At 31.6% G+C, this 22,593-nt stretch overlaps 1 protein-coding gene across 1 annotated transcript in view; it reads left to right on the top strand.

The window, feature by feature from the left end:
- Positions 1–22,200, top strand: part of Ccn (cellular communication network factor protein Ccn) — a 153,824-nt gene extending 131,624 nt beyond the window's left edge. Inside the window, exons 5-6 of the mRNA XM_088230105.1 lie at positions 14,328–14,451; positions 22,157–22,200. Coding sequence (XP_088086231.1) covers positions 14,328–14,451; positions 22,157–22,200 — 168 coding nt within the window. The remainder of the gene's footprint in view (positions 1–14,327; positions 14,452–22,156) is intronic.
- Positions 22,201–22,593: the final 393 nt, after the last annotated feature.

The raw sequence follows: 22,593 nt of genomic DNA, 5'->3' as shown, positions 1-22,593 counted from the left end.
TATTTTTAATGTATGAGCGAAACCGACAGGTGGACCCTCGGTCTTCAAAACGTTTTTCGGGTATGTGGCGGGTGTCCTATCACTGTAGTTCACAAGAGAGAATGGTGAGATACAAACATTTAAATGTGATTAATATAATATTACAACAGAGGTGAAGAACATTTAATGGAAGGGAAAAAAGAAGTCTAGGCATTTACAGAGCTTGTGACCAATCATTGGCTGGTTAAATAGAAGTTCGAACATGGGCAGAATGGTGAATGTTACACAGTGTGCAAAGTGGCCACTCAAACCAGTAAATGGTCATAAGTCCTGTAGATGCCTAGACTTCTATATTCCTTCTGAAAAATGCTCTTCGTCTCTGTTGTAATATATTTATATTGATTGCCTCCAAGGTGCTTGAATCCAGTTATTGTCTTTAATAATTTGGATAAACTCAAAATATTGATAATAAAATCAGATTTTTCGAGATACAACGTATTGCAGTTACCACTGCGATTAAATTATTTATTTATTTATTTATTTTATTTTATTTTATGTACATATAATACATTGAAGGACTTATCGCCAAATAGCAATAAGGCCATTAAGACAATATTGCCAATTGGCATTAAGGATTAAAAGTTCTTCGTGTTAAAATAAAATATTAAAATAAGACAACTTGGAAATCTCAGAAATTGATAAATTAATGAGAAAATAATAAAAACCAAACAATATTTTTTTTAGTCTACTCCTGTCTAGTTTTAAAGATCGTACCCATCTCACATTACGCTTCCCACCCTTACAAGACAAGAATACTTTATTAATTAGTTCCATACGCAGCGTAATATTGATAAAATAAAAACGGATAGAATTCATTAGTTAAGTATACCTTGATAAAGAAGCTTGTATAGCTTTGAAACCGGTCGGTAGAAAAAATAAAATACAAGTGGTTAAAATCAAAGTTATATTATTAAATAAAATGATTATGATAAAGTTATTTTATAATAAGCATTTTATTTCAAAAGTAGAGACATTTCTAGATTTCTAGATTTCTTGAGATTTGATATGAAGGATTCATTTTGTGATTTTTAATTATAAACATGATGTTTCATAGCCAGACCGCGAAACTTCTGAGGAACGTTCCTCATGGTAAACGTAAAAAAAACTGATAAATCTTAACTTTATTTTTATTTATAATTTGAAAATGTAGTAAATCCTGAATTTCGCGGACTAGCGTCCCTTCCACACACCACTACCCCTCCCCTATCCAGCCTCTTCCATTGTCCGCGTCCGATAATAGTCCGGTCTAATACGTTTATAATCTCTTTCTTTAGGGGAGGGGGGGGATTTACAACAGAAACGTTTGTCTGAAAAATTAAAGATTTGATCAATTTTTAAAATACAAAAAAAACATTTTAAAAAAAAGGTTTCGTGAGGAATGTTCGTCTGAAGTTTCGCGGTCGGGTCCCGAAACACCGTGTATATAAAGGCAGAATAGTGAATGTTACACCGGTTGTAAAGCAATCGCTAAAACCAGCCAATTACTGATCGTGCGCCCTGTGAAAGCCTAGAATTCCGTTGTGCTTTCTTCAATATTTCTTGAAATATCTTCTGATCATAATAAACTCCCCGGGGGATAAAAAATGCCTAAAAATATTTTGATATGCTCAAAATATTTTTTCCGTTATCAATATTCATAGTTCGCTGTTTAACATGCAAATAAATAAAATCTATAAAACAATTTACAATATCATGGTGACTTCATCTATGATTATGTAATCAATATAATATTTTTGGTGCGTTCGAGTGTTTAATAACCATTTGTAAACGTATTAGTGCCTTTCGGTTAACCAAATAAACATACATATATATTTTGTGTTAGTAGGTATACTATAATTATTTACATGAAAACATATTGTTACGCATGCATAAAGCAAGGTTTATTAATGAACTATACATTTGAGGATAGTAATTGTTATGACACCATAGATTTTCTTTCCGATGCACCATAAAACATTAAGATATATCTAATGGGACTGTGAGTTTAGGGGTAACAGTTCTAGTGTTGATTTTACAGTTCGAGAGTTGGAATAGTGGCGTATGAAGCGGTTTGCGGTGTGGAAATTAGAATAGCGAAATGGATTAGCAAAACCTAATAAATAGTAATGGGCATAATACTGCTTTTAATAATCGAATCATTCGATTTTTTTCATAACCGACTAATTTGAATCGTTTGGCGTAAAGTGTTAAAAGATTGAGTTTTTTTACCGACGTTTCTTGGTGGAGCTGCAATTTAATTAAAATAAAGTTTTTAGGCTTATATATTGTTGTGCTATATTCAGTTATAAAAGGTTTGATTCTTTGTTGTTCTCAATATGTGTTATTTTCTAAATGTTAATATTATTTATGCCCCGAATTGAGTTGTTGTAACTCCTGAGAATGTAATTCAACGTATTATACTTGTAAAATACTTTGTGTTTTATGATTTATAAATAAAATAATAATATTGAAAATACTGTTTTCAGTTTCTTTCACTTAATTTATAATTTTCACAAGTGGCCGGGTTAAATTGTTTTCACAATTATATTAAATCATGATTGACAACTCCTGCATTTACTTGTATAACACATAAGAATTTGTTTAGTCTCCCACCAGTCTGACGATGTCGAAACCCAATTACTAGTAAAAATGTGGGGTTGATAACACAAATACGTGCAATAATTTTAAATTTTATATTGAATTAAATACATTATATTCTGCAAGACTAACGGTATTGCACTAACAATGTTAGTCTACGTAAGATAAACGTCCTGCAGTTCATTCACGCCATAGAGATATAAATAACAAAGAAACGTGGCATATAAAGAAACCACAGTAACGTCCAGTCAGCTCTAAATGTCTCAGCTCATCGCAGTCACTCAGTTCCAGCATGTAGTCTAACTGCAGGCAGTTTACTAAATACAATTTACTAGTACCAGTTAAGTTTTACAGTAAAGTCTACTAAATACCACACCTAATAATGAAAACAAATAAATTTGAAAAAAAAGATGGTAAATACGAAAATGGGCTGCACTAAAAATTTCTAAATATCTAACCAACTCCAGTCAAGGGAAGAATCAGATGATTTTCTGTAAATCTTTTGGATTATTTAGGATTTCATAATTTATTTATTTATTTTATTTTATTTATTTATTCACACTCTTTATCAAAATACAATTCCATATTCACTTTGCCCAGCTAACAAGGGTACATACCCCGTTCCAAGCTAGGCAATTACATTTTAATATATTATAATACTTAACAAATTAATATAGAGCACAGACAAACAAAATATAAACTTACAAATTGTTTGATTAATTGTCTTATTTATTTTTCCATACTCCGCTAAAACTAATAAATTGGTTTGTTATGACAGTTAATGATTTTTTTGATTATTGACATCAACTGATTATGCACATCACTAGTAACAATATCCTTGCTTCAAACGGACTCCCTTGCGCTTCTATTTACAGATATGAACGCAGTACTTGCGCCGTTGTGTCGGCCTATGAATAGGAAATGAATTGACAGAAAATATTAAATTTCTGGTTGCTACTGACGACAAAAACATTGAATTAAAATTTCTCAATTGTTTTCTACCAAATCGATTTTTAAAAAAGATAGGGTAAACCGTCTAGTGAATAAACGATTAGGGATTATTTCTACTTTTAAAAATATTTTCGGTATGATAAAATGACTAAGGTATACTCTAAGATATGTTTATGTTATGCACAGTTATTGAAAAAGAAAACGTTTTCAATATTTTGAGGCATTCTGTCTAGATTTTTATTGATTAATCAATATATCAGAAATTGTCCAAATCACCAGTGAATGAACACTATTTTTAATGAATAAACATAATAAAATCCAGTTAATAATCAGTTCAATTATTTTATTAAATAATTTAGAAACTTGAATATTGTTCGTAATTAATTTTTAATATAATATAATAATATCGTTATTTGTTTTAAACTTATAGGCAAAAAAAAAAATAATAATAAACAAAACTGTAGTTCCTACTACAATAAGAATAAAAAACTGAATAATTATGCCAAAATGGCCAAATAGTTCAATTAGAAACATTAATTTTTGGCATAATTTATTAAAAAATTAGTTAATCAATAAATACATTTACATAGCTAACCCTAAGCATAAAATTATAATGGCATTTTTCAGATCACATAAAAAAGACGTAACGATAAAAATAAGGGTACAACTAACGAATTTATGTAGCTTTGTACGTTAAATATTCGAAAGCTACCTAGGTGTACTTAAAATATTCCCATGGAATTAAGATAAAGCAGAAAATCATAATGGTACTTTCAGATAGGGATGACTTCAATTCACGCACAATGCTTTATTTAATATCCTTAAAATAAACGTCGTCAAAAGAAATTAATGCACGCCTGGAGCAATTAAGATCACCTAGCACATGTTGGCCACCGGCATAATTAACTTTAGAAACGTCTGGGATTTAGGGTGTTACAAAACTGATAACGTTCTCCGACACTGATTTTTTTTCTAAAAAAAATATTTTGTAATTTTTTGCCATAAGCACTCAAAATATCAAATTTTCATCTCACTTTCAAATAGGATAATAACATACTTTCTAAATAAGTTGACTAAAGAAGTCACCTCGTACTCTTTCGTTCGTTGCGTTTTTTGGACATTTATTTCGGAAACTTTTCATTGCTTAGTATGCTGTTTTTTATTTTAGTTTTACTCTATATTTATTTTAGTGTTTGTATTTTCACGTCTTAATTTTTATTCTTTGCATCACCTTTTCTTACTTTTTATTTTTTCTCTTCTTAATCTCATATTATTTTGTTTTTTGTATTTTTCTTCGATTTTTTTATTGTATTTTCTAGCCATTCTTTTTCTTTTTAGTCGTAGTCTTATCTTCTTTTCTTTTTTTAGCCTTTTTTTCCAAATATTCTTGGTATTTCTTACCCGTCAAGCCTAAAAGCATACGTTTTTTGTCTAAACAGTTTTCTGTTTACCAAATGCTATTTTAGGATACTTAAAAAAATAAGGAGCATCTAGTTTTTTTCTTAGAAAGAGCAGTAGCTTCAACGGCATTTAAAGTTGAAGGATCGAAAAGTCGGATCCGCAGTAAGGTACTCGTCTAGATTAAAATCGGCTGCATTAATGCCATTGAACGTGGGTAGTTATTACTAGTTTATTTATTTTTCAAGGAAATCATACAGTCTTTATATAAATGCAAAATACAAAATAACAATTTAAAAAAATTAAGACCATTCACTGGAATAGAAAAACCAAAAATCAAACGGTTAATTTCATGTTACTAATTTCTATTAAACTTAGTTCATGTACTAGATTTAAAAAAAAATACGGAGGTACAAGTGAATGAACACCCAATTATTGATTGGATTAAGACATTTTCTTGGGCCAGTAAAGGAACAGTAGTAATTTAATAAATAATGGCCAAAATCTGAGTAAAATGAATCTAAATCAAAGTTCTTCAAAAATAATAATTCATTTGATAATTTTAGTCATAAAAGTAGCCACAGTTATCGACAAAAATACATTATTCTTATTTGACATACAATTTTTCTGAACAAACTACAACATGTGATTTTCACAACCCGGCCATACTATAACTGGTCGATGGCATATACAGAGAATTACCCAACAAAATAATGTTGACAAGTAGAAAAAAATACACGGTTCGGTAGAAATGTACCGTGTTCTTATTTTAGAAGAAAATATGCGTTTTGTTCATTTACTGGGGGGTATTCATTCACTGGACGGCTTACCAGACCGAAATTTTTTCTCTTATACAGATTCTAGCAATGTTTAAAGCTGTGCTGATATTTAAAAAATAAAACCAATTTCTGCAGTACAACGTGTTTCTAAATGAGAATAAAACGTTGACATTATTTGTTCTTTATACACATTGAAAAATATTGTCTTTATCGTCGTAAATGGGAAAAACTAACTCAGCCTTAGGGTTTTTATATTTAATTATGAAAATTATTCGTAATGTTTTTCAACAAGACTTATAAAAACTGTGTTAACATTAACTATTCTTCACAAGTTTAAACATTCGTAATTTCTTATTTTTTACTTTGTTCACAAACGTGATTATCCGTAGAAATTAAAAATAGAAAAGAAACTTTCATGAGTATCATAAGTTTTAAAATAACAGAAGTTCAAACCCGTATTAAGCTTTAAAATGTGCAAGTTATGAATTCTTTTGTTCCACAACTACCACCTACATATATTTATTTAAAGATGATGTGCTTTAAAATTCTTGAGTTTGAGTAAAATAACTAGATGTTTTGGTCCTTGAAAACACCATATCCAGTGTTTAAGTAAACCCTAGAAGTTCTAATAATTCAAAATACCTAAACCAAGTATTTGCAAAGAAAGCAGCGCAGCGATCGACAGATCGAACCGAAATTTGAAAAGTATTTTGTATCGTATTTTAATTTGAATTATCTGACGGTATGAAAATCTAATAATAAAAATAACTCGTGGCAAACCAAACAGAAGAAAATAAATGAATATACGGTGCGTTAAGTTATTATTTAAACCAATGAAATAAAACTCCGGAGTTAAATCCAATACGTGTCTTCACTGTTGTACAATACTGTTGCCGACACGCGCGCACGCCCGTACCAAAAGGGTCGCGGGCGGCCACTAGGCTAACGAAGAATTCGCCGATCCGACTACTGCTCCAGCTGCTAGTTCCGGGTTGTAAATTCGGAACCGAGACAGCGCAACACTAGCAGCGGCAGGACCCCGAGATTCGTCGTGAGATGAATACAGGGACCGTGCACCTGGCTACGGTCTCAATCCGCGCGGCGTTCTCCCCCCGGGGAGGAAGGGGGGGAGGTACCAGCGTCGTCGGGAGAGGGGTTGCGGTCCGGGGCCGCTGCGCAGACGCCGCCGTCCCTATTGAAGGTTGATCGTCCGTACGCTGCTTCAGCTCGGAGGCCTGCAGCGCAGAACCTCGTTGCCTAGTCCGTGAGATAACCCCGTGTAGGGCCTGGCTCACACAGCGATCTGCAGGCAGGAGGAACCTTCGGTCAGGCTTTGGACGTGGGTAGTCACGAGTTACGACTGCAGGTCGGAGCGCTCAACGATCTTCGGAATCGGAGCTGAGCGGAGCGATGGTGACGATTTGACCATTTAAATAAAATGCAGAGTAGAAAAAAACTTAATATTTATTATATAAAGTCATCAATTAATTTGTACCGTGCCGCAGTCAGTCACGATAAAGTGTACGTTGTAAGTGTTTTATATTTTTTGTTACACATCATTTCATGGAAGAGAAAATGTTTAAATATTAATCAATGTTTATAATTTATTTAAATTTATTTCAACAGAGAGGGAAAACATTTTCGAGAAGGGAATATGGAAGTCTAGACATTTACAGGGCTTATGACCTGTCATTGGCTGGTTTAAGTGGCCACTTTACACACTTTGAAACATTTACCATTCTGCCCATGTTCAAACATCCACATTTCTTCAACTCTTCCATCTGTTGATTTTTGTGAATTTTTAGGAATTTGTGAATTCGGACATACTCAAACATTGTTGAATTAACTACCTGGTAAAATAAGAAGCACAAAAATTGGAAAATGGTTTTCAAGCGTTGCCTAGTAGGTGATTTGGTTTAGCAGGATGAATCTCACCCACGTGATAAAGGTTTCAGCTCTTTTACTTCACAAAAGTCAACAGATGGAAGAGTTGAGGAAATGTGGATGTTCGAACATGGACAGAATGGTGAATGTTACACAGTGTGTAAAGTGGCCGCTTAAACCAGCCAATGACAGGTCACAAGCCTTGTAAATGCCTAGACTTCCATATTCCTTCTCAAAAATGTTTTCCCTCTCTGTTGAAATAAATTTAAATGTGAATAACTCCCTTAGGAGGAAATTTAGCCAGACTGCAAGCATTTTGAAATACTCAAACATTGTTGATATAATTTTATAGTTGATTATCAACGTTTAGTTCCCGGTTAACTTGTTGAGTGCAAAATATTTCCTTTATTAAAGCGTTGTCTCAAGAAACTAGATTTACAAAATTTACAGCACAAAAATTACAAAATTTACGAAATGAATTCGTGTAAAATCAGGTTGTTAAAAAATATGAAATTTCCTCAGATAGAGCTTGCCAGACCCGATAGCAAAGCGCAAATTCCATACCTTAAAAGTGGAATCTGATACTGTCGTTTGAAGTCGAGATATCAGAGTTAGGTACTTTTTGACACGGCTCGTTCAAATGTATGGGAAATTAAACGTTCAAAATGTGTGCATTTTTTATGCCAAATTATAGATAATTGAAAAATATGAAAATGGCAAATGGTTGATGGACATAGGAAGCAGAGTCAGAAAATTTGTTGACAATTAAAACTTAATTTGTACCTACATGTTATAAACACACTTATATATTATGTACATATTTATTATATTACATGTATACTTATTTTATTATAAACATACTTATAGATTACATTCATACTTACTATATCCGTGTACACTTTTGCAAATACGACCCTAAATGATGATATTATTTTTGCCGCAACATATCGGTTCATAAACAGGCAATGCCTGTTCTAAGGATAGAACCGATAGATCCTTTCAAGTATTCCGCTATACCGCACTCCTTTGCTTGAATTATCTTAAGTGTTTAAGAAGAATATTTGTTTGTAATTTGGCTTACTATATGTAATTTTTCTAATATATAAATTGATAAAGTTAAAGTTCTATTTGAAAAGTTTCTTTTATTTTACAATCAATTGTCATCCTGTATTACATTGAAAATGAACAAAATTAAACAGTGAATTATTAATTCATTTAATTTTTCTAATATATAAATTGATAAAGTTAAAGTTCTATTTGAAAAGTTTCTTTTATTTTACAATCAATTGTCATCCTGTATTACATTGAAAATGAACAAAATTAAACAGTGAATTATAAATTCATTTAATAAATCATTCCCTTTCCTCACATAATAGTGCATGGGGCAATGTATTAGTATAATAATCGCAGCGTATCTTGATATTTTTTTTTACATGAAGGTAAGATGATCAATCCCTTCAGGTGCTAGTCCAGGGACTATTAAATATTCCAAAGTAAAAATGCCTTTTTGAATACATATTTTATGCCAAATATGCCGGAAATCAAACCCGAGACCTCTTGCATGGTAGGCGAACATGAATGAAGTAATTGCAATAAAAACATTGAGTATTTATCAAATTAAAAGTAACAAACTGATGCTTACATAAATAATGAACGACTGACTGAAATTGAACATGCTAAATACTTAAGACTAACAATAGACAGACAATTGACATGGACAATACATATTAGCAATTTAATGAGCAAATTAGTCTTTTTCGCAAAGAGTCTTTTTTTTTAAATCAAAAACTTTGTTCCAAAAACAAAAAAAAATCATATCCGAAGCCTTTGTAAAAACTAAAATATGTTATACGCAAGTACTATGGGGAACAGGAAATCAAAATGACATAATCAGACTACAAATACAGCAAAATAAAATATTAAAGTTAGTACATGACCTACCCTATCTAACGGCAACTAAATAACTTTTTAAACTATATTATCAATTAAATGTAACTGAACTCTTTAAACTAGAATCTTTAAAATTTATTCATAAATAAGCCACCGATGTTATTGTAGACGAAGAACTAAAACATTAAAAAAAAGTGAACATGGACACAATACGAGCATATCAGAAAAATATCATATACCACCACTTTTAAAACGAGACAAGGACAGTTGAGACTAATAAACTATGGAGTGAAATTATACTACCAAATAAAACTAAACAGTAGACTCAGACAAGCTTTACAAAAGATGTTAAAAGTATTATCATTAACAGTAGAATGTGAATTTGAAAAGTCAAACTATTTTGTTAAATGTACCTTTATGTAACCCGTAAGGGTTTTTCAATGAAATAAAAAAAAAACAATGAAATTCATTTAACAAACAATAAAATTAAAAGTAACAAACAATAAAATTCATTATGCTTAGTGAAGAAAATATATACTCTTTTAGTTAAGTTAATTTTATAAAACAGCAAAGAAAGAAAATGAATTTACCTCGTCAGAATATTTTATGCTTTAGAAATTCTGATTAAGCAGCCTGCGCCGGCTACTCATACCCGATTTAAAGCCACTGTAGCCCAGGAATGGAGGTGAGCTTGTAATCCTTTATTAATGGGCTTCCAAAGCATACTCACAATATTGCGACAATACAAAGTTATTTTTAATTAAAAAATGTACCACATTTTCGCTAGTTTTTCGTTTTTCTGTCTTTTCAAATTTTAGTTTTGATAAAAGTTCCGTTCAGGTTATAGAGAAACAGATAAAAGTAAATACCCTTAGCAGTTCCATCAATCCTTAGCAGTGCTCGAAGGGCGGAATAATGTTTAAAGGGCTGGGGGAGAAATGTCGTAAGAGTCCTTTTACAGAAAATTGCTTTAAATGTCCCATACAACTGGTGTATTGGCGGGTGAAATCTGTTTTTCTCTGTAAAGGTAGTCCCATAATATTTTATTTATACGTGCTTCGCCAAGGTAAAAGGAAAAATAGTATTGGTTTTCTCAAAACACGAAGATCTTTACATCAAATTTCTGGAAATTTCATTTAATTTATCTATAAAATGAAAATTACTCGAGTGTCGTATAACATAAAGATATTCTTCATTCTATTCATAAATAGATGGGCTTCTTGGATAACAGTGTTTCAAAGAGTAAATATTTAAACCAAGATAAATGATGAATCAAAAAGATTAAATAAAAAACCCGGGACACGTAATATCAAATAAACGCACAAATAAAATGTAAGAATTAACTAATGACACCCTAATGAAATTCACGAACTTCAACTACGCAATTGTTTAGTAATGGTAAATTGCAATTGCAAAAAACTGAGTAGTGTTCAAAGTATAAAATATCTTGGAATAAATATAGACCAGTATTTGAGGTGGAATGAACAAATTGAACCTATAACTGCAAAAATTAAGCGCTTGATGCATTTTTTCATCCCACTTAGAAATATACTTAAAGTTCCGGACTTGGAACACCTATACCATGCACTGGCAAATTCTGTGTTGACTTACGGTCTAATTGGTTGGAGAGCTTGCACAAAAACCGCACTTGAACCAGTAGCAATTGCACAGAAATCTTGAATCCGAGTCATTAAAAAAAAAAACATTTCGTTATCCAAGTGACTTGCTCTTCAAAGAATTCAGAATACTGTTCAACAGTATATATTGAGAACGGTAGTGGTTACACACATAAATAGGAGACATTTGTCCAAGCGCCAACCACAACCATAATACAAGATACTCTAAAAAGGATATGATACTAAGGGGTCAACACTGTTCTGGCATCGAGACAACACTATTACGTAGGCAAAAAGGTCCATAACCTTTTGCCAGAATCGTGGAAAGACGTGAGTGTTGTCAAGTTGCGGAAAGTGTTGACCTTGCTCTTTCATGACATTGGTCGTAGGGAGTCAGAAAAATTGATGCATGCCACGGATTGGAGATTCTTACTGGATATCGAAAATCAAATATGAAAATTTAAAATAATTTAAAAAAATATATATACAGAGGGAAATCATGAAGTTTTGCATTATAAACCAATTGTCTATGTTTTATGAATGTATGTATGTGTATGCGCATGGGTGTATGTTCGTGTGTATGTATGTACACGTGTATATATGTGTATATATGTGTCGAAATGTGTATACGAGTAATTTATATTGAATCAATCTGTGCTCTCTATTAATTTGTTGACTATTATCATCTATTAGAATGTATTCCCTAGCTTGGAACAGGGTATGTACCCTAGTTAGCTGGGCAAAGTGAACGTAAAATTGTATTTTTTATAAAATGTGTAAATAAATAAATAAACTACTGCATGTTAAATAACTAAATAATAACTGTTTTTTTTTGCACCACAAGAGGCCAGGAGGCTCAATTACAGTTGTGAATTGCAGCACATAGTAGCACCCAGGCTTGAGAAATATTAAATTTAATTTTTGTTTATCAATATCCACGTATATATGTATATTTTGTTTGAATCTATCTCGGCCTGTTTACTTAGTAGTAAAATATTTCAATAACCTTTTACTAGACTTTTAAAAAGTACAAGTCGTATACAAATTAAAACCCAACAAATCATTTTTTGTTCTAAAATACAATTGAGTGAAAATTTAAAATTTGAATACGTACAACGTTTCTTAACAATTTTTTTATTGTTAGTTAGGTTACGTATTTTGATTTAATTTTTATAACAAAATTTTATTTATCATGTCCTTTTCCAAGCACAAGAGTTTTCCTCTATTTTGGACAAGCACTGCATATTTAAACATCAACTATGATATTATTATTATCATTATTATTTATGCTTTATTAAGTTAGTTTATAAAATGTGATGCAAACTGTACCATTTATCATTCAAACATTCAGTTATTGGCTTGTTTTGATGATCTAAAGAAATATAGATGCTCAAACATTGGCAGAATGGTGTAAACTGTTTTACAAAACATTAAAACAAATCATTGGAAACATTCTACCATCCCTCGTATATGTGAAGCATTTAACGAAAATTTATATTTAACACTCCATTATATAATACTCGTAGGTACAGAAGAGAACTAATAGGCTCAGAATAACAGAGAATAGACGTTTTGTCTCTATTTTAGCTCTTTGTCAAATGCAATTTTCCACTCCTACTTTCCTTCATTCATCCTTCACCACTCGTCATTAGTTTTCTTCCTTGTTTTGTAAATATTTTTTTTATTTTAATAAAGTATATTTATTTTTTATATAGTTTTAACCGTTTCGACGTCGGTTTATTTCAGTATCATTAAGTGAAAACATATTATTGGATGGCAGGCCCTACAACTTATACACGGTTGCTTTACTTTAGTTCCAAAGTGAGCTAAGAAAAATATTTTTTTTTTCCAAAATGATATTTTTTTTATGATCTCAAAATGAAAGAAATCTTTAATTTCTTGGACTAGCAGTCCCTCTAAAAAACCCTACTCCTCTCCTACCCAGCCGCTTCCCTTGCCCTCGTCAGGTGCGTATCGTTTCGTTGTTCAAATATGTTTTCATCGCAATTTTTTTGTCGGGGAGGGATAAGGTTTTCTGAGATCATATTTTGAGATCATAATTTTTTATTTATTTGAAAAAAAACTTTTTGGAAAAACTTAATGAGGATTTTTTTTAAAGCTCACCATGAGAAATATTTCTTTGAAGTTTCGTGGTATGGCCCTAAAAACCTGTATTTATAAGTATTCCCCAATACAACATTTATATAAATTTAATAGACAAAGTACAAAATAAATTTCATAAGTACATCCAATGTAAATTCCCTAATGTCAGTAATTTAAAGTTACCTTGTCTTCATAAACGGCGTATGATTGCGGATCAATTATTTATTTATAATTTGCCAAATAATCGGATTGATTGTGCCGATTTGCTGTCTGAAATAAACTTTAATACTCCTATTCGTCGCACTCGATATACTGTATTACTGAGCTACAACAAATGCAACACCAGAGCAGCTCAAAATTCGCTCTTAGGAAGAGCAGTTAGTAACTTTTCTAAAATTGAGAAGATGTACGATTTAGACATCTTTAACGACTCAGCTCTCTGCTACAAACGGAAGCTGAGTCTTATAGATTTTAATGTTTAGTATTACTAATATTATTATTGTTATTATTGGAGCACATAAGGGAATTTGCTTATGTGTGCCCTACTTCAAAGTTTAAAAATACTGTAATATTAGTATCATTTAGCCTCTTTGAAAATAAACAGAAACAATTAATCCTAAACTAGGTACTACCAGAATACACACTACATAAACACCACATCTTATACACATCACTCCATACACCTCACTCCACGCACTAGATTTCATACTCACAACAATAAAAACACAATCGCTAGTAAATTCACACAAAGCACAAATTTTTCTTACATCTTGTTGTACTGTTAGATAGTTGTTTCATATATTGTGTTGTGTACGTAATTGGTGCTGTGTTAGGTTTATTTTTTGTTCGTAATATTGTCTAGATTTATATTAACATAGCACTGTGTGCACAACATTAAATTTAAACAAATAAAAAAATGCAACCTGTACATCTGTTTGTATTCGAAATTTTTTTTTTTTTAAATGTATATATATCAATAACAGGTCATAAGCCCTGTAAATGCTCAGACTTACATTTTCTTTTTTTTCTCTATCTCTGTTGAGAGATATAAATATGTAATTAACCTTGTGTATTTTCCTTTTGTTTGTAGAATGGTACCTACGCATGCGCAAGCCGATGTCCCCGTGAAAAGATCACTCCCATGAACGTGTGTAGCGGCCCCCAACTGATAGATGTTCCTGGTCATTGCTGCCGAGAATGGATGTGTCTTCCCCGTAAGTATTCTGAACAAACTATTTATACATGTGTATTTATACGCGTCAGTATCAGGGCTGTCAATTTATACATTCGAATCTCAACCGGAAAAACCGTTTATTTGGACAATTTCAGAATAATCATTATTACTTCCTTCACCCACCTTAAGTACTCAATTTAGATAACCGTTTAGTAAAACATATTTCGGCACCCACGATTTTATATTTTGTGCCCGGGCGGATGACGAATATAGTTCTGTCTAAAATAAAACAAGAACCCTAGACGAGTGATTTCGACTTGACGGCTACTCTCAGGTCAAACATCTGAAACAAGAAATCGAGTGGAGACACATCCGCTTCGTAAAGTAGTGGTTGGCGCGTTCATCCCGGGTTCGATTTCTGGGAAACTCGACGTGAAATATTTCTTTGAGAGGTGATACTTGATGATAGTTGAATCTAGAAGCGTAAGACCGATCATCTTACAGACTATCGAACGTTTGGTGTATTAGTTCAGTGCCCTATGCACCACAACGAGTATGATGAATATGAAGATAATGATGATTGAATGAATAAGCCAAAAAACGACTTCGATTTTTTACAATACCACTACGATACAGAATTGTCTTTTTTTAAATCCCAGCTTTCTCGCCTTGCATTCACGATTTTCGCCGGGTTTTTCTGCGTAGTATCTGGATGTTTTCAAATGAGCATTAATTAAGCTGTATCATTTTGGAACAAAGAAAAAGTGATAAATTCAAAAATTTATTGGAACATGGTTATAACACGAGATTCACACAAAATGAAGGTTTAGTGATTCCAAAGACAAGCAACAAATATGGGACAAGAACTTTAAAATATGTGGTTCAAGTTATGTTCAATTTGTTACCATACAATCTGAGAAATGGCACTACCAAAAGTGACAAGGGCAAAATAATAGACTGGCTATTCGATCAGGAGTTTGTATATTAAAAAAATTGAATATTTGTAAATATAGATATATATAAAATAGAATTTATAACTAAGTAATATTCTCATGGATGTTTATGTGTGTATATGTATGTTCATATGTATGTATGTATGAATGTTTATGTATGTGTATATATGTATGTATGGATATGTATGTGTGCATGTAAGGGTATATATATGTATGGATATGGATATGGATGAGGATGATATATAGATAAAGATATAGATATAGATATGGATATGTTAATAAATAATGTTTTTAATAAAATGCTTTGTGCCTATTAAATATGTACACACTTCTGTTAAAAATTTTAGTACTCCGGTTCCGTATTTATTTATTTTTTATCTTAAAATTGCGTTATCATTCATTTATTTTTTGCTTTTTTTTTACATCTTCTAAATATTTTTTTGAAAGCATAAATTACATGTACTTTTTTTCGCTCCCTATATTTAAGTTATTAGTAATTATTATTATAAAACCATGTAGGACTATCATATGATTAATTGTAAAGGATCTTTACCGACAAGCCATATTCATTGGCTTGGTGAGTCCTGTAAAAAAAAAAATATTTTTTAATGTTTTAAAATAACAAAAGTGTATTGTATGTAAATAATAAATAAATAAAAAATAAATAAAATTATTGACAAAATTATTTGTGTACAATGCAGACCTAAATGTGTATTTAAAACGCATAAATTTTCAACTGTTTTTTTACAAACTTTAGAGTTTTGCCGTGCAATGAAATATTTGTGTTGTTAAGATGTCCAAGAAATCATGTTTAATTAACGGTTTCGGATAGCCTCATTGGTTTATTTGAATGCCAAAAAATCTGAAAACTGTTTTTTTTCATAGTTTTCTTCAATGCTTTATACTCCTGTAGGAATATTAGTTGTTGCGAGAATTAGAGTTCTTACCCCAGTTAGGGATTGACAGAAGACACGATGTTGCTGTTTAATGCGCATTTATTACATGGCAAATAAGATACAGCGCTTGGTTGTGTAGCACGAGCGTAGCGGCGATGATGGGTTGAAGAGACTGAACTTGAACTGCATGCTGGAACTGTGTGACGTCGTCGAGATGGACTGACTGACTGAACTGGACATGTCGGGCTAAATGACTGGCGTTGCCACGCCCTGAGGTTTTTTTATAGGCGACGTTCCTTTGTAGTTCATTTCTTCACGGTAGAGACGATATGAATGTACTGCAGAACAATAATTTTGATTACATGTCCAATACTGATAGACTTGCATTAAATGTGATATTGGATTTTACAGAAAACTATGACATTACTTTCTTCGGTCATCTATCGTGTGTGTCATCGATTATGGACTAAAAACCACACACTTCCACAAACACAAAATACTACTTAACATAATGACTTATGACCTTCATATTTGATTACATTTAGTATTAAGTAAACACTGTTAAAATTATAAAATTGGATAATAATTATTACTGAATCGTACCTTGACAAAAAACCATGTGTGGATTCGAAACCGATAGGTAATATAATCAATATGAAGTGATTTAAAATAAGAAGCTTTTATATTTATTCAAATTTTGTAATTAATAACCACAAAGTTTGTGCTGCAAATATGATTTTTAAAAATGGCTTTTTTTTAAATTCTGGTAGTATGTCAACCGGTAAATCGAAGTAATTTATTTATTTACCGACTCATTCAGCCCATTCAACAATGGCAAACACATTTCCTTATAATACATACAGGTGCAATTTGAAGAAAGTACAACAAAAGAAAATTAAAGCTAGGACAAAAAAAATATATTAATTACTACCTCAAGACAAGATCTAGTCTATCTAAGTGATTGTCTGAATCTAGAAAGATTAACAAACAAACAAATCCAGATCTTGTCTTGAGTTTACAATGCGACACAATGGAGACATTGGTGCATGCAAGCCATAGTTTATGCTGTGCCGATCAAGGAACAGCACATTATTATTTCAAGACCGGCGGATCGGTTGATTGAAAACCCTATTCTCTAAGCTCTTACCGAATTGCTTCCACGAACTGTCTGCGTCCCCCCTTTATATAAGCATTTCTTTGTTCTACATTTATCTTACTTATTTGCGGAATAAAATGATTTATTAATTTTCTCACCTACCAGTTCACAGCTGCAAAGGCTGTAGTAAATATGTACGACGGCCTCCGTGGGTAGGGGTCAAGACGCTTGACTCGCAAACTGTAGGTTCCGGGTTCGATTCCCGGTAAGAACACAAAAAAATAATGTGATTTTTTTCAAGCCTGTGTATTCTGTGCTGTAATTCACTACTGTAATTGGGCCTCCTGGCCTGTAGTGGTGCAAACAAAAATAAAATGTTAGTAAACATTAGTTTATAACCACTTACCGACTTTTTATGTCTACCGGATTCGAAACGTACCAATCTCTTCGTCAGAACACTCACTACACCGCTATGCAAATAGTCAAATACACTTTATTATTTATTTATTATTATTTTATTTTGAATCTTGAAATCTGGTACACATAAACATATTATTGTATGTGCTAATTTGAGCATCATAAAATAACAATGCACATATATTTAATTCATAAGTTATTAAACACATACTTCTTGATCTTCGGCTTGAATTCCCTCTACCCTTACCATCATGTATACTTCGATAATACTATGTGTATTTTAGTATTTGCATGTTGGTGTAGTGAGTGTCCTGACAAAGAGACAGGTACGTCCCGAAACTGGTTGACAGAAAAAATGATAAGTGATTATATGCTTATGTTTACTAACATTGATTAAAATCTTTTATCACAAAGTAAATGCTTTCAACATAAATAATATGTATTTTTTGTTAATTTATTTTTTTTAAATGAAGTAAAATGATAGTTTGTATTAAAATTACATATTTGTTTTTAAAGTGACACACGTTACATTTATATTGGTCACATGAAAGATAGAGACTTACCGGTGTAATATATTATGTAGTAATTGTAAGAATTGCGAAATCCACCTCCGTACTTTACGCCATAGATACCTCACTTGCCAACTAGTCCCGATACGAAAACTTGCGTGTAATTCAAAACTATAGTAGGTATGTTGCAGGGACGAATCGTCCAATTATGCACAGGTTACTATTATAGTTTTCTTTTAAAAATAATGATGGGAAATGAATAAAATAATTGTTATTTATTATAAATCATCGCCACCGTTCATATCTTCCTACAAAAAATATTTATAAAGTGCGCCCAGCGCCCAGCACGTTCTCAGTGAACGATGAAACTAGCCAATTACCTCAGCTTTATTCTGCATACAAAAAAGTACACTACATTTTACATATTTAATCCAGTTGCGGTTTTTTCGTACTAAAACAAGCTTGCAGATTACAGATATTATTTGAAGATTCTCTATTTGGAAATTGGTGTTTTGAACGCTATTTCCCAAGGACTATTTTTCTTTGATGATACCCTTGACGTATTACGTATCACATAGGACACGTGGCGTTCGAATTTGGCCTTTACTTGTTGCAGAATAAAGAAGTTTGATTTTAAATGAATCAAAATAATGGTTCGATTCCATTAAATGATTGGCGAATTTATTGAATATAGGGGTTCGACGATGTTCTTTCATTTAAATATTTGAATTTTGCGCAGTTTGCTCGATGTACTTATGGTTACAATCTCCACATTGGATCTTGTAAATACCACTTCTATGAAAAATGTCTATTTTTGATATTGAATTACGTATTTTTTTTCCCAAATCATTATTTGTATGATACGCGGGTTGAACAAAGTTTTTTTGTTAGTTACTAGGTCAATATTTAAGGTTTTTCTCCAATATTTATCAACGCTACCACTGTTATGTGCTAAGTATATGTTAAGTATTTATCTAATAATTTATTTTTAAATTTAGAAATACAAAAATAAATACATTCGAAAAAACATAAATTAATAATTACCTAGCCAGTCTGCAGTCATTTGGACATACTTAAAACATCGTTGAATAATTAATAATATTTTATTCAAAAATCCTTCACCATTACTTACAATATTTTGGTTATACGTTTTTAATAAAAATAATGGGGACATTCGACTAAAACTAATATTAAAATGATCCAGGGTCTACAGTACTATATAGTTAAGAGAATTGTACCAGCAGAGATTTACGAACAAAGAAGTAATAATGATCTCCTGTACAAAACAATTAAAACTCTGCCTATTCGAGGATTACTGAGGCTTTGCATCATTTTAGAACAATTTAATAGTAATACATTAAAATTTCTTCTCAAATATAACCATAATACACGCTTCACGTATAATGATGGTTTGGTAGTACCAAAAGTATGTAGTAAGTATGGTAATAGAACGCTCAAATATTTAGTATCTCGCATTTTTAATTTATTGCCGAAAGTTCTTAAATTTAACTCACATTGTAACAAGAGCAAAATAAGTAAGTGGCTACTCTATCAAAAGTTTATTTATGAATAGTAGCTTATGTGTAAATATTTTAATTTTTCATATTTTTTCTTGTATTTAAAAAAATAATTTATATATTATTATTTGTATATGCATGTATATTTTGATCTTTCCGGCTGTTAATTTATATCTGTTATTCATTGTTTTTATAAATGTTGATAATATTTTGTAAGTTAGTATAAATATAATCTCCACCAACAAGCTACAGAAAGTGGCTTGGTGGGATTTTAGTTTTAGTAAAAATATAACAATTAAATTTTTAAAACTTTAAACATGTACTCGTATGATTATATTTTTTAAATAAAAAAAAATAGAAGTTGCATATAAGGGATCTGGTATATGCCACTTGTATTAAAAATATCTATTACCGATTTTGAATTAAATATTTTTTTCCCTTAGTTATTGTATGTTTAATACGTGGGTTGAATATGTTTAGTTGTTTTTTTAGTTACTATGTCAGAATTCAAAGTTTTTCGCCAAGATTTATCAACGCTTCCATTGTTCCGTGCAGAGTATGAATAAATATTTATCTGACAATTTATTTTAAAATCTAGAAATACAAAAAAAAAACAATCGGAAAAAACATTAATTGATAATATTGAAATTTTAAATCCCTAACCATTAATTACAATATTCCGGTTGTATAAATCCCCCCTCCTTTATTAGCCCCTCCAACCCTTGTTAGTAACTAGATTTTTAATTTTTGTATCTTCTTCCAAGTTGGTCCCTCAATGCTGAGGATCGTGATCACCATGAACACTTCTGATTAGTCTGTTCCACTCCAGTCTGCCCTCAGCCCAACGTACTGGCTCATCAAATTTTAGCCCCGTAGCCACCTTTATTTGGTCAGTCCATCTATATGTGATTCTACCCCGGCTTTTCCTACCTTCAACTCGGCCAGACCTTATTGCCTTTTCTAGATTTCTGGCTCACTTCTAGCTATATGTTCAAAGAAAGACAGTATCCTTCTCAAACACACCACTGATAGACGAGTTGTAATATATAGCTCTTCCAGTATCGATGCATTCGTCTTTTTGGCTGTCCAATGCACTCACAGCAGCCTTCTCCAACACCACATCTCAAATGCATCGATCCTCTTCCTCTCGTAGGCACGCATTGTCCACGTTTCAGCCCCATATAGGAAAACGGAGAATACCAGGGCTTCCATCAACCGCTTTTTTGTGTTTGTTGATATACCTCAATCTTGCCAAATCTTCTCCAAACGGTTCATTGCTTCTTTAGCCATTTGAATCCTGCGACCAATCTCAGGTCTGCAACTGCCTTTGTTAGAGATAAGCCAGCCAAGGTACACAAAGTCATGTATCAGTTCAAGGTCTTGCATCTGTATTGTTCTTTTCTATATATTTATGTTAAATTTATAATAACACCTGTAGATCGAAGGATCTGTACCGTCCAAACTAATAGTACTTTGAAATAAACTCAAGTGGTTAAAGAACAAAGTATTTTATTAATTATATATTTTGTTGAATTATTATTAATATTAGGCGTAAAAGAAAAAGTATTTAACTTATTTTGTGTTTAAGCAAATGCTGAAACAAAAAAAAACATTAAATAAATGACCTTAAATTGCATATTAGTATTGTGGTCTTTTTTTGTGTAATATTTTTTTAAATATTACATGTATTTAATCACATGTTAATGAACACAGTATACAAGCAAAGGGATTAAGTCTTATAATAAGATCTCGAGCCTCGTCATGTAAAACCGCTTACATCTGCACAACATCGGGATTAAGGGCTCTGGGAAATGCAGGATGACATTCTTAAGGAAAACATTCTGTGAAAAGTCATCTGGAACATTTCCATGTCAGCAAATCCTGAAATTGCAGAATAATGTTTTATGATAACTGATGAATAATAGTTTGTTTACCTCGTGGGCAAACGGTCAGCTCGTTTGTCTACCATGAATACGGTTCTATTAGATTCCCAACATAATTGACGTGAAATATGAATTTAAAAAGGTTATTAAACTAGAATATTTCAGTCCCTAAACTTTTACCTTATGCGTAAGACCGATCATTTTACCTTACCACTAATAAAAATGATCAAACGCTGCTGTTGTGTACCAATGCACAGAAAGCAAATAATTATGATCTTAATATAGGTATATTAATATTTTTGAAAAGATAACGTGGAATACTTTTGTTGTGTTTAAAAAAAATAAACATTTCCATTTATATATATGTATTTGTAATGTTTTTTCATAATAACAGTCCAATTACAGTGGTAAATTACGGCACAGAACGTCCAGGCTTTAGAAAAATCACATAATTATTTTTTGTGTTCTCATCAGGAATCAAACCCGAAACCTTCACCGAGGTCATCATGTGCTTATGATATTTCATTGAATTTAATACATTGTGCAACATTCAAAATTCTTAGTGTGTTAAAACATTAATATTTTTGAAATAATAGATAATTTTTATTATTGTGGGTGAGATTCTTTATTTTGAATGTTTTATTGCATAATGATAAATGTATTCTGAACCTACTATACATAAACAATATTTTGAGTTTGTCCAAATTTTTGTAGACAAGAACTGGATTCAACTCCCTGGGGAGCTGTTTATATTAACATATTACAACAGAGATGAAGCACATTTAAGAGAAGGTAATATAGAAGTCCAGGCATCTACAGGGCTTATGATCTGTCAATGGCTGGTTTAAGTGGCCACTTTACACACTGTGTAACATTCACCATTCTGCCTATATTTGAACATCTATATTCCT

The sequence above is a fragment of the Micrasema longulum genome, unplaced genomic scaffold (genome assembly GCF_059751315.1).
Source record: "Micrasema longulum isolate JH-2025_06_02 unplaced genomic scaffold, ASM5975131v1 h1tg000730l, whole genome shotgun sequence".
NCBI classification, from domain to species: domain Eukaryota; kingdom Metazoa; phylum Arthropoda; class Insecta; order Trichoptera; family Brachycentridae; genus Micrasema; species Micrasema longulum.
This window is presented reverse-complemented; position numbering and strand designations above follow the sequence as displayed.